Source organism: Argiope bruennichi, chromosome 3 (genome assembly GCF_947563725.1).
Source record: "Argiope bruennichi chromosome 3, qqArgBrue1.1, whole genome shotgun sequence".
Classification (NCBI taxonomy): Eukaryota; Metazoa; Arthropoda; class Arachnida; order Araneae; family Araneidae; genus Argiope; species Argiope bruennichi.
In genome coordinates, this window is record NC_079153.1 from 25616609 (window position 1) to 25628843 (window position 12235).

At 31.6% G+C, this 12235-nt stretch overlaps 1 protein-coding gene across 1 annotated transcript in view; it reads right to left on the reverse strand.

The window, feature by feature from the left end:
* Positions 1–4831: 4831 nt before the first annotated feature.
* LOC129962640 (calcium-activated potassium channel slowpoke-like) overlaps positions 4832–12235 on the reverse strand; it is a 288136-nt gene continuing 280732 nt past the window's right edge. The window contains exons 23-25 of the mRNA XM_056076504.1: positions 10500–10694; positions 8517–8684; positions 4832–6421 (exon numbers count right to left, since the gene is read on the reverse strand). Of these exons, the coding sequence (XP_055932479.1) occupies positions 6347–6421; positions 8517–8684; positions 10500–10694 (438 nt within the window). The 3' untranslated portion in view covers positions 4832–6346. The remainder of the gene's footprint in view (positions 6422–8516; positions 8685–10499; positions 10695–12235) is intronic.

Below are 12235 nucleotides of genomic sequence, written 5' to 3' on the forward strand. Positions count from 1 at the left end.
ATCTAAAATTAATGGAGTGATGACACCTCGAATAGATTTTCTCGGTTATTTTCAAATATCCATTCTTCTTTTCAAGATATTTTAATTTTATTTTTCGGAATGACTGTGGTTGGTTGAAGATAGGTTGAAGACAGTTTTCGCATTTCTTGTATTCTAATTGGTTCTTAATCGAACCTTAAATTCTGTATCGTAGTGCAGTCTGCATCTGTGTTCATAAATTCCTATTGTATAGTCTTAGAGAACTGTCGTTTGTCATTAAGATTTCAAAATAGCAGGGCATAATCATAATAATAAAAATAGATTCTTTTAATGATTTTTTTACGCAGTTACCTTTGTCATACTGTCATACCATTATTTGCTTTTTTTTTGGCTCGTCCAGCATTTCTTTCAATCTGGAACACATTAGTTCAATTTGGTATTTCTTCTCTCCTTGCCGATTAGATATTCTTAATTCCTGAAATTTGAAGGCATAACTTCGAAAAATTTCAGTGATGAAAAGGGGACATATTTGGAAATAATGATGAATTTTCAATCAAAATGTTTAGTTTGAAAGATTAAAATCCAGATAAAAAGATGCAGTTCGGCAAGTTGAAACGCAAAGGTAGATTCTTCTTAATCTATATTTCTGTATTGAAATTCCTTTCAATCCTTAGACAAAAATTAACGAACATAGTCTTCCAGAACATTCTCACATACCCTCCAATTAACTTCCTGCCCCCTCCCCCCTCATAAAATTGTGAATTTTGGATAAGGGTAGTGAACGCCAAGCCACAAATTTGTAACTATCTTGCATAGCGTTCACTAACGTTATCCCAAAATTAGGGCTTGAAAATTCCTCGTTAGATTCTAACTTCTAAAATATTGCAATTATCGAAATTAGCCTTAAATACAAAAGTTGTTTGTCTTAACGAAGAGCTAATTTAATTAATTGGATTTATTTTTTTATCTTCAATATTAAGAAAATTACAGCGACATGAGAAGTCCAACACCTCCCCCCCACTATTTCCAGCCCCTTTGAGCTAGATGGCCCATTTACAAACTCATCCGAGGGTTTTACATTTCTTACAACATATTCCAAGCCTGTTAAAATCCAAACAAAATTACACCAGTCATCTTGTTTACAAGATAACATGGGCAAAATCTAATATTTATATATGTAGGACAGACCCATTTACAAACTCATCCGAGGGTTTTACATTTCTTACAACATATTCCAAGCCGGTTAAAATCCAAACAAAATTACACCAGTCATCTTGTTTACAAGATAACATGGGCAAAATCTAATATTTATATATGTAGGACAGACCCATTTACAAACTCATCCGAGGGTTTTACATTTCTTACAACATATTCCAAGCCTGTTAAAATCCAAACAAAATTACACCAGTCATCTTGTTTACAAGATAACATGGGCAAAATCTAATATTTATATATGTAGGACAGACCCATTTACAAACTCATCCGAGGGTTTTACATTTCTTACAACATATTCCAAGCCGGTTAAAATCCAAACAAAATTACACCAGTCATCTTGTTTACAAGATAACATGGGCAAAATCTAATATTTATATATGTAGGAACCATTTTCGGCGAAGAACTGCAGAAATTTCCCTGAAGTCTTGTTATGAGAACCATAGCAATAGGTTATCATCCTACAGGAATCTGTCTAAAAGGGGACTGAGTGATTCGATGCCATGACCTCAGTCTCATTCGGTGAATTAACTGCTTGTCCATTTCGATGCAAACATTTCAGTAATAAAGCAATACAATTCACAAGTAACTGGATGCTTTTTTCCATTTCTTAACTCTAATTTATAAATCCAATCAAGATAAGATTCTTTTAAAATTTATAAGTTTAAATATGGCAAAATCCAGTTAAAATAGTTACAAATTCAAAGCTAAAAATACCAAGCTAAATACACAACAAATCTTAAGATTTGAATTAAAACGACAGATATATCAAAATTTAAAATATCTTGTTATAAGAAGTTTTTCAAAAAACATGGATGATATGCCATTTATCAAAATCTAAAAATTTTATTAAATAATTAAAATAAGCTTAATGTAAACAATTCTACGCTTTACAATAGTTGATACAAAATGAATGAATAATTATTAAAAATTTACCTTGTAAGGGTTTAAACAAAGATGAATGAGATCAAAGTTCAAATATCTTTCCAAAAACGAGTCAAAGGATCCATAAAAAATTTCAATGAAAAGTAAATTCAATTTGCTTAAAGAGATTGTCGAGAATGGACGCCAACGGAATGGATTTACTGTTCATTTGGTGGGCGTTGACTCTAAGTAGCGAGTTTGAAAAGAGTTATTACTTCAAAAATGTTCACCCAAATTCCGTCAGATTTGTTATGATGGTTCCTCAGAAGTTTCTCGTTCAATATTGCAAATAATTACACTATTTCTGCACTATTTTTTTAAGTTTTAGTCTGGACACTGAAAACACAGCGTTTTGCTAACTGAAACGGTTCACAGCAAGGCGTAAATTATCGAACACAAATGCGTTCAAAACAATAATATAAGCTTGGAAACGACATTGAAGTACTTGACATACAATTTCAAAGTAGCTAAATATATCTCGTAAATTTGTTTCCTCACCAAATATTTTAGAACAAATCGTCAATGGATTCTGCCCGAAACTACAAGCGCAACCTTCTATCAATGTTCCCAAGCTTGTATTGCTGTTGATGGACGAAATGTTAAGAGTTTTCAGAACAAATGGTAATCAATTCACATTATTAAATGCTTGAGAAAAATGAGCCAGGTTTTTATAGAACCCTTAATGTCAGGAGAAAGTTCACATTTCGTAAGAATTACCGAAGATCATTTATATAAAATATTTTTTCAATTTATGAAGGGAATTTTAAATAAAGTTCTTTAGGATAAAATATATTCAATTTCTTACTGATCTGAATGTTTCGGGTATAAGCTTTGCTGTTAAGAACTATTTGTTAACAATGCTATAAGCAAACAATTTACTTTTTCTGTAAAGTATATCTTTTGTCTTAGTACTTCAATGGACTTTTTGACAGTTTATTGCATTCCTTCACAAAAATTGTTTATTGTAATGTGCTCTGTCACCCCTTACAATTTATCATGGATTTTTATCACCCGCTATAAAAAAAAAACAAAAAAAACCCCTTCTATAGTAGGTTGAGGGGACGCTATAATATATATTTAGATGACAAGTCGTCGAATAAGTAAGTGAGTTCTTAATTCTTTAACGGATTTGAGATCAAATTTTTCCAATCTGATGATGTGACATTTCTCCTTCCAGTGTCGGGCTGTGGCCAGTGATAGAAATGTCTCCATATCAACGCCCTAACGACTATAATTCAGAATACCCTGGATGTCTCGGCCGATTGGAAGAAATTAACTTACGATTGTTTAGCAGGATAGACAAAATCTTTTGGAGATGAATGTCGAATTTTTAACCCGTATTAACCAAACTCCAAACCCCCGTATTAACCGAAAGTTGGTTATTTAATTATACAAGAACCAAACGTGGCTATTCTGCCCCAAACAAATGGTAGTAAAAAGAAAATGTATATGATACATGCAATTATATTAAAAATGCTCAAACACTAAGACCTAAAAACACACGAGATGAGGATTCAGGAAGTTTAAGTAAGGTCAAGGAAAGTGTCAAAGACGAAGAATTGTTAGCTTCAGTATAATACTGAACACAGTTTAAATGATAAGCAATTAACTTTTTTTTAACGTTTAATTGGGCTACATCACTTAATTTGAAACAAGATGCACCGTCTCTATTAGAGAACTTCCTCTGATGTCATAGCCCATATTAACCGAAGAAATTAAAAAAAAGTAAACACATTAAATAAAAACTTTCGTAAAAGCATTAAAAAAATACTGATATAATATTTTATGTTGTTTAATTTTTGCTATCTAAAAGTATCTTTAATGAAAACATTTTCTGTCTCCTTTAGTCTGGATTCTGATTCCAGTTCTAGATTCGCTCTGGAAAATGCTATATACAATTGATCGAGTGAAAATATAGCACTTTGATCATTAATAATCAGATCAACTTTGTCAAAACTCTAAAGTTGTGACTTATTGATGGTCATGGCGAAAGCTAGTCTCACTGGCAGCTGCAAAGGTTTTTACTTTTCTTTTCAAATTGACAGATTCTCGCTCGGTTTTCCTTCGCATTTTTAATTCATCGGATATTGCTGGACACCGCATTACTATTTAAAAAAACAATAAAAGATTAACACGTGCATTTCTTACATATTCAACCGATTGTTAGTCGGGAGACGAAAAGTTTCCATTTCTCGAATTTAAACAAACTTGAAAATTATTCATTAGTGTTGCCACAAACGGTGTATACAAAAGTAGAATTAAAAATAATATTGTTTTAAAGTCATTTGCTGTTAATTTGATGTTAATCAAAACTTTACTTTGCCGTTTCTGATTCACCATTTTACCAAGTGCAATATAAATATTTATTACGACGTAATGATATTTTTCACAAAATATTTCAAACAATGCTGGCAAAACAAAACTCCAAGTGTCATGTGACCCTGTATCTGCCAATCAGAGAGCGAATAAAATACAATGTTCCATATATTTTTTAAATATATTTCTAATTATTTCTAGAATCTTTTTTTCCATAAGGTGTTTAATAGTAAGGTTTAACAGACCACAATATGTCTAGTGGTTTAATTATAATATTAATTTATGGTTATAGTATAAAAAAACTGACGTTTTCCATGCAATTTGAATTAATTTTTCACTGTTTGAAATAAAGATTTAAGGAAAAGAAGTAAAAGATTAAACAAAAACTAAATTGGTAACTTGCTTTATTTCAGCACAAATTTTTAAATTTCAATAAACATTTTTTTGTGTGTGTTTCGTGTTCATACAACATATAATCTCTTTTGCATTTTGTATCAAGTAAATGTTTCACATAAACATTTTTTTTTTGCAATTTAACAGTTGTCGTAAAGTGTTGCTGTATCATTTATCACACAGACGCACCACAAGAAGAAAAGTTTTAACAAAGATACCGAAGCCATTTTCATAGTATCAATCTAAAAATATATGTGTTGTACAAATTAAAGCTACTTTAAACTTACATAAAGAAGAGCAAGTATTAAAAAGTAATATAAGCGATTTTTTAATGACATTGAGGCCTTGCTGCATTCATACGTACTTAAGGAAGAAATGCGCATTAATATCATAGAAAAAGAATATTTTCTAAAATATTTTAACATTTAAAAAAGCTTTTCATATACGTTTAAAAATTTTTAAAAGTCGAAATTGACAATTTAATATAATCCAGCATATTTTCTCCATCTTTTCTTGTTACAAATATTTATTGAAGTAATAAAAAGAACAACCTTGTGTGAGGATTTTTAAATATTTTGTTGATAAGAAATTGCCGAAATCCATGGAATGTTGACAAACACTCACTTTATTGTTTATATTTTACTAAATATCACAACATCGTCCAAAAGATGAAATTGCGTTAGAAATAAAGAATTTTGTTTTCCACCTTCGACAATCTATAAATTGTCTAATTTTTTTAAGCTACGATATAATAAGCTAATATTTTGTTTGGAAAAATTTACAATAATTTTACTACTTTTAATCAACATTGATATATGTATATGTATATATATATATTTGATATACAAACCTCTGAACTTTTGAGGTCTGTTGTAGGCAAACAGGTCTCAAGTGATATTAAACTTTTTGATATGAAACAGCACAAAAATACATAGCTACCACGTAGATATACGAAGCCTTAATCGTTCGAAGGTAAATGTTTGTTTCAAACTCGAAAATAGTTAATTTTTTCCCCACACCTGTTTCTTCAAGATACCAAGGATCATCACAATGTAACTTCAAACTTTCATGCATCCATTGTCCTGTCCACGTGGTAACAATCTATTCCTGCTGAACAAGATATATTTCCCTCTTGAAGACACGCAAGAAAAATATTTTATATAATCTAAACATTATATTCAGTGTTTTAGGATATGTAAGTGCTTCGATGTAGAAGAACAGCATGACATCATCTGTGTCGCCAAGCAAGATGGCAGACCGCCAATTCTTCGAGGACAGGAGTGAAAAAAAACTCGCTGACACACGCGTGAACGAACTTCTGAGTCTTGTGGCGAGAGGATTGGCACTGCGCAGAGTGATATCAGCGTTTGCAGAAATTAAGGCAAAAGAAAGCAGCAGCCCAAGATGGCATTGATGGAAGCGACGGCGAAAGCTGACTTCGATGACCGGTCGTGGCACCAGTCCTTGTGATAGGTCAGACGAAACTGTAGGGCCCATCCGTCAAGGCGCTGCAGTACAACAGTCAGGAGTTATCGTCCCGCTCGCCGCGGTTGGGTTGATATTCGAGTCCAGGATCAAATTGCATCAAGACAAACACCTGAAAAGAAAAAGAAAAATTGCAATCATTCACAATCAAAGGTAGAATTTTACTGTGCATGTCTTGATAAATCGAAACTGGAAAGCGAAAAAGCGTATCAATCTGGAAATAAATGGCTAAATGTTTTTAATAAAGAATCTATTCTCTCTGTATATTGGATATACAGACTTATAATTCAATAGATAATTTCCAAAATATTATAGAGAGATATTTATTTGCATTAAAAATAATTTATGACGGGAAGAATTACATTTTAAGTTGTTTGTGTCAATTAATGTGTTTCTGAAAAGGTTTGAATTCTAATTTTTTATACGGTCTCACGGTTCTAATAATCATACTGTATTAGCATAAAATGCTGAACAACATTCTTACGATATCTTCCGGACATTGGGCGGAATTCAGAACATAGAACAACATCGTGGGAATATCGTATAATATCTTGTGCTAATAGGATATTTAGGGTAAAACTGTGTATATCTTTAATAATAGGACATCTTCTCCTCCTCCATTATTTTATAACTCATATTAGCTGAGTTATAGCTTTAAACCTAATAGAAGTTGTATACAAATTTATTTTAAGAGCAACTTATAAATGTTACAAAGCAACGCATCATTTCAATTTGCAAACTATCGCTTGAAATCTCTCTTGGGACCATGTATCATATAAAATTCGACGAAGATAAATCTTAGTGTTTCATAACAAAACCAATTTTAGTCGTAGAAGGATGGATCTCATTTTGTTTAAAATTTTACAATGTCAAGAATATTTTAAAATTGATTTAAACAACATAAAATATAATTTTCCAAGTCATTTAAAGAATTGACCCAAATAGAAATATTTATCTACTTCTAACAATTTAAAAAAATAAGTTTTGGACCACAATAAGAGTGGATAACATTTAATGGCAGAATAAGAGAGCGATGCATTTGTAGCAGAGGATGATAAATTTACAAACATCTGTACTTTTTGAGAAGCCTTTACAAACAATGACATCAGTTCCAGTTAAAAAACAATGCATTTAATTGTTTTTGGAAACAACAGTTCACATAAGAAGTATGATGTTTACAGAGGCAAATGTTCAAAAGACCATTTTGCATATCAAGAAGTAATTGTGCGCTCCGTGGATAGAAGATTTATCCCCTGACTGCCGTGTGGTCACCGGTGATATATACCTCACATTGTAAGAAATCCATCTAGGTAGTCAATGTGTTAAACCCGATCTAGCAGCGTGATATGTGCAAATTGCATTAAAACGCACAACTAACTCACTTTCTGTTATAACTGAGATTTTTAAACTGATTTACATATTCAGTGTTGAGTGTCAGTGTCTTTGCATTTTTCTTAAATCTGAATGCAAAATGGAGAGAGTGAAAATTTTGGAAATTTGACTTAAGAGCATTTTAAGCATTACCAAAGTTCGATACATCTGTTCTTTTAAACAAAAATGCAAAAAAAATCCTAATGTTTTATGACGATTTTAGTTATGAGTATATGCATGTTTACTCATAATGTATTAAAGCATGGGGATGTTCATGTTTTAATACTCATGTTTTAAATGAAGCTCTTAAGTAAAACCAAAAGTGATGCTATCGTTCCTTTAAAGTGATTTTCTCTAAAACTGAAGTGAAAATTCTATGATTCTTTAAATATTTTTTAAATACCTTTCATCCTCTGAGAGTAAGGAATCGAATTATAATTAATTTATACGAAATTTCAGGACAATCTGCATATATTTACTAAAGGCAAAATCTGTTATGTTTTACATTATTCCAAGCCTACTTTAAATTTTAAATACAAGCATATGGTATTACTCTTTTCAGAATTAAGTTGCTATGTTATTGTTAGTTTAGTTTATGCTAGCTTTGTCTAAATTGAAAGGTAGATCCATGAACTGAGAGATTGACTCTCGAACATTTTTTCACAAAACATGATCAAATTAATAAAGTAGGTAAATTAATCAAATTAATAAAGTAGGTAAATTAATCAAATTAATAAAGTAGGTAAATTAATCAAATTAATACGATAGTTAAATGGCTTTTAACTACCTTAACTAAATTGTTTAACACCATTGGATTGAAAAATATGTAGATTTACCTTATCTGTGGGTATAAGAGGAAAATCTATTGGTGGATTTGTGATGACGTATCTCTTTGTAGAGGCCTCGAAAGAAGAGCTGGTATCTCTGTATCTGTAGAGGCCGATGCACAACATTCCGTAGTTCTTGAGGGCAGCTACGAACACATCACCGTACTTTCCACCTTCCTGCCGAAGCATAAGAAACATAACTTCAGATAGATCTCAAAGGGAAATTTTATTCTGAGCAATTAGATGAAAAGTAACAAGATATTTGGTTCTTAAAAGATAACTTTTATATAAAGTAATATAAAGACCACTTTTATATTACTTGCTTTTAATATTCTTTACAAGTTATTGAGAAAGTATTAAAATCCTCTTGTGTGTCATTTAATATTATTTACAGGTAGAATAGCGAAAGTCCAATCAGCTTTTAATACTTTAAACAACAATCAACTTGGTGTCATTGGCAAGCTGGTCGTTATTTGCTTATTACATCATGTTGGGCCATTAGCAAGTCGATCCTTAATCTGTCAACGACATCAAGGGGGTGTTATTAGCAAATTGGTCGTTATTTGCCAACGACATTGATGGAGTGTCATTGGCAAATGGGTCGTTATTTGCCAGTGACTTCGACGGGGTGTCATTGGCAAATTGGTCGTTATTTGCAAAGGGCATCGACGTTGTGTCATTGCTAAATTGATTGTTGTTTTCCAACGATATCGTACTGAATTATAGGCAAATTAGTCATTTTTTTTGCCAGAGACATTGACGGGGTGCCATTGGCAAATTTATTATTATTTGCTTATGGCATCGATGGAGTGTCATTGGCCAATTAGTTGTTATTTACCAGTGATATCTTACTGCCTTTGGCATGCCGGCGTAATTTGTTGGCAAATTCAAAGTGGTACAATTTGAAAGCCTTTCATTATTTTCCAATAGCAACATATTAAGAGTCGTATGCAAATGAATCATTTGCTTAGAATGGAGTTATTTTATTTTCAAGAGAGGTTTAATAAAAATATATTATAATTAAACTAGAATATATTTTAAGGATTTTTTGCAATGACATTGCATTTATTCACATGTATCACATCCTAAAAAGTAACTTTTATTATTTTGTAATGAATTTTGTGTTTTATATATTACGTTTTAACGAGGAATTTTCAAAAATATCTAGCGGTAAGGAACATTCTTGTGAACCATGTAGATATGAAAGTTTTAATGGAAAATTGGCAATCGAGAATAAATGTTATGCACTAATTATTTTCAAGGATATATGTTAATTTTTTTGTCTTTTAAAAATCTTAATACAAATTTAAATTTAAAATCTAGATCTAAAGAAAAATTGTTATCTAAGCTCGAAAAATAATTTTAATCTAAATCAATGAATTCCTTAAATATATTTGATTTTCTTAAAGCCTATATTATTATCAATAGTGGTATGTTTATAATCTACATAAATACTACAATAGTTGCTGACTAAAACATCCTCAATGTGTAAATTCAGAAGCATCAACAATTCAGTGAAGGATTCTGGTGAGACCAAGAGAGATTTAGTTTTTGATCCAAAGTCTCTAAAATAAATACGACATCCTTGTCTTAGATATTTAAGGTTAAGGTATAATAATTAATTTTATTATTTTATTTATTTATTTTATTTTGTGCACTCAATTATTTTGTTTACTCCAAGAAATTCAACTTAATCCATTGCTAGTCACTCTTATTCTCTCAGCGAAAGTTTAGCAAGAATATCCCTCAATTCTTTGTCTCCTTTCTCCATATCTATTTTACGTCGAATTCCTGATTGGCAACTCCCACTACAAATGGAGTGGGAAAGAATTCAATATTTGATTACCCACCGCATCAGCTATGCTTTATTTTTGCATTCATGCTAGGTTTTGGAATTGAGTGATACTCAATAACCCAACTTAAAGCATTTTAGGTTGATATTCATAAAATTTGGTCACTTTTAGCTTAATATAATTCTTGTGTTGAACATACCCCATGACAGGCAAGGGGTCCATCAGACAGAGATATCTGTCCCACTCTGCATCTGTCCCTGTTGTTGAGGGATTCCGGCGTGCTGTATCCGCCACGGAGGCCGGCTCCTTCCGCTAAAATCAGCTCCAGTTCAGGGGTGGCGCCGCCCGTAATTAAAGATCGGATCAAAGTCAGAGCATTCGCGTTGAAGTAAGTCTACGAAAGAGAAATAAGTAAGATACAAGGCTCAATTTAAAGGTAAAATTAACAATTGGTTCAGATATAAATAGTGTTAAAGTCACTTCCTTATATATTAAATCTTTATCATGCACCTTCGAACAGGGCAGTGTTGTCTTCTAGTTATGTAATACAGTTCTTATATTAACAGTTTGAAACAGTAGCTTCATGCACATGGTTAGCAAGAATTATTTTCCAGATTACGGAAATTTCTTAAGAACAAATATTATATTTAGACATTGGCTTATTTTTGTAAATTGTAAATACCATATGGGAGTTTGCAGACATTCTTTTAATGGAATTCAATGTGTTTAATATTTAGGTTGTATTGTTGTACTCACCACATATTGTCCAATACCAGATCTGGAAACTTGACACGTAATATATTGTTTTAGAATTTGTCGTTTCAATATTATTAATTGGTGGATGAACGGCACTTCCTTAGATACAAACCCAAAAGAAGAAACCAAGAGAAATAATATCAGGAAATACAAGAAATGATATCAGGTGGTTCATCAGTTTCAATCTACCTGTTAAGAATTTTTTTCTAAGAATCAACGAACTACGGATTCTCAATGAAAGAGTTTCTTTATGGTGTATCGAAGACTCCTTTGTACAGAAATATTGATTTAATCTCATGCAGGCGCATACTGGACACATAATATATCGTTCTAGAATTTGACGTTTCAATATTATGAATTGGTGGATGAACGGTGCTTTCTTAGATACAAACTCAAAAAAAGAAATCAAGAGAAATGATGTCAGGAAATCCAAGAAATGATATCAGTGATTCATCAGTTTCAATCTACCTGTTAAGAATTTTTCTTCTAAAAATCAAGGAACTACGGATTCTCAATGAAAGAGTTTCTTTATGGTATATAGAAGACTCCTTTGTAGAGAAATATTGATTTAATCTCATGCAGGCGCATACTGGACACATAATATATCGTTCTAGAATTTGACGTTTCAATATTATGAATTGGTGGATGAACGGTGCTTTCTTAGATACAAACCCAAAAAAAGAAATCAAGAGAAATGATGTCAGGAAATCCAAGAAATGATATCAGGTGATTCATCAGTTTCAATCTACCTGTTAAGAATTTTTCTTCTAAAAATCAAGGAACTACGGATTCTCAATGAAAGAGTTTCTTTATGGTATATAGAAGACTCCTTTGCAGAGAAATATGGATTTAATCTCATGCAGGCGCATACTGGACACATAATATATCGTTCTAGAATTTGACGTTTCAATATTATGAATTGGTGGATGAACGGCGCTTTCTTAGATACAAACCCAAAAAAAGAAATCAAGAGAAATGATGTCAGGAAATCCAAGAAATGATATCAGGTGATTCATCAGTTTCAATCTACCTGTTAAGAATTTTTCTTCTAAAAATCAAGGAACTACGGATTCTCAATGAAAGAGTTTCTTTATGGTATATAGAAGACTCCTTTGCAGAGAAATATGGATTTAATCTCATACAGGCGCATACTGGACACATAATATATCGTTCTAGAAT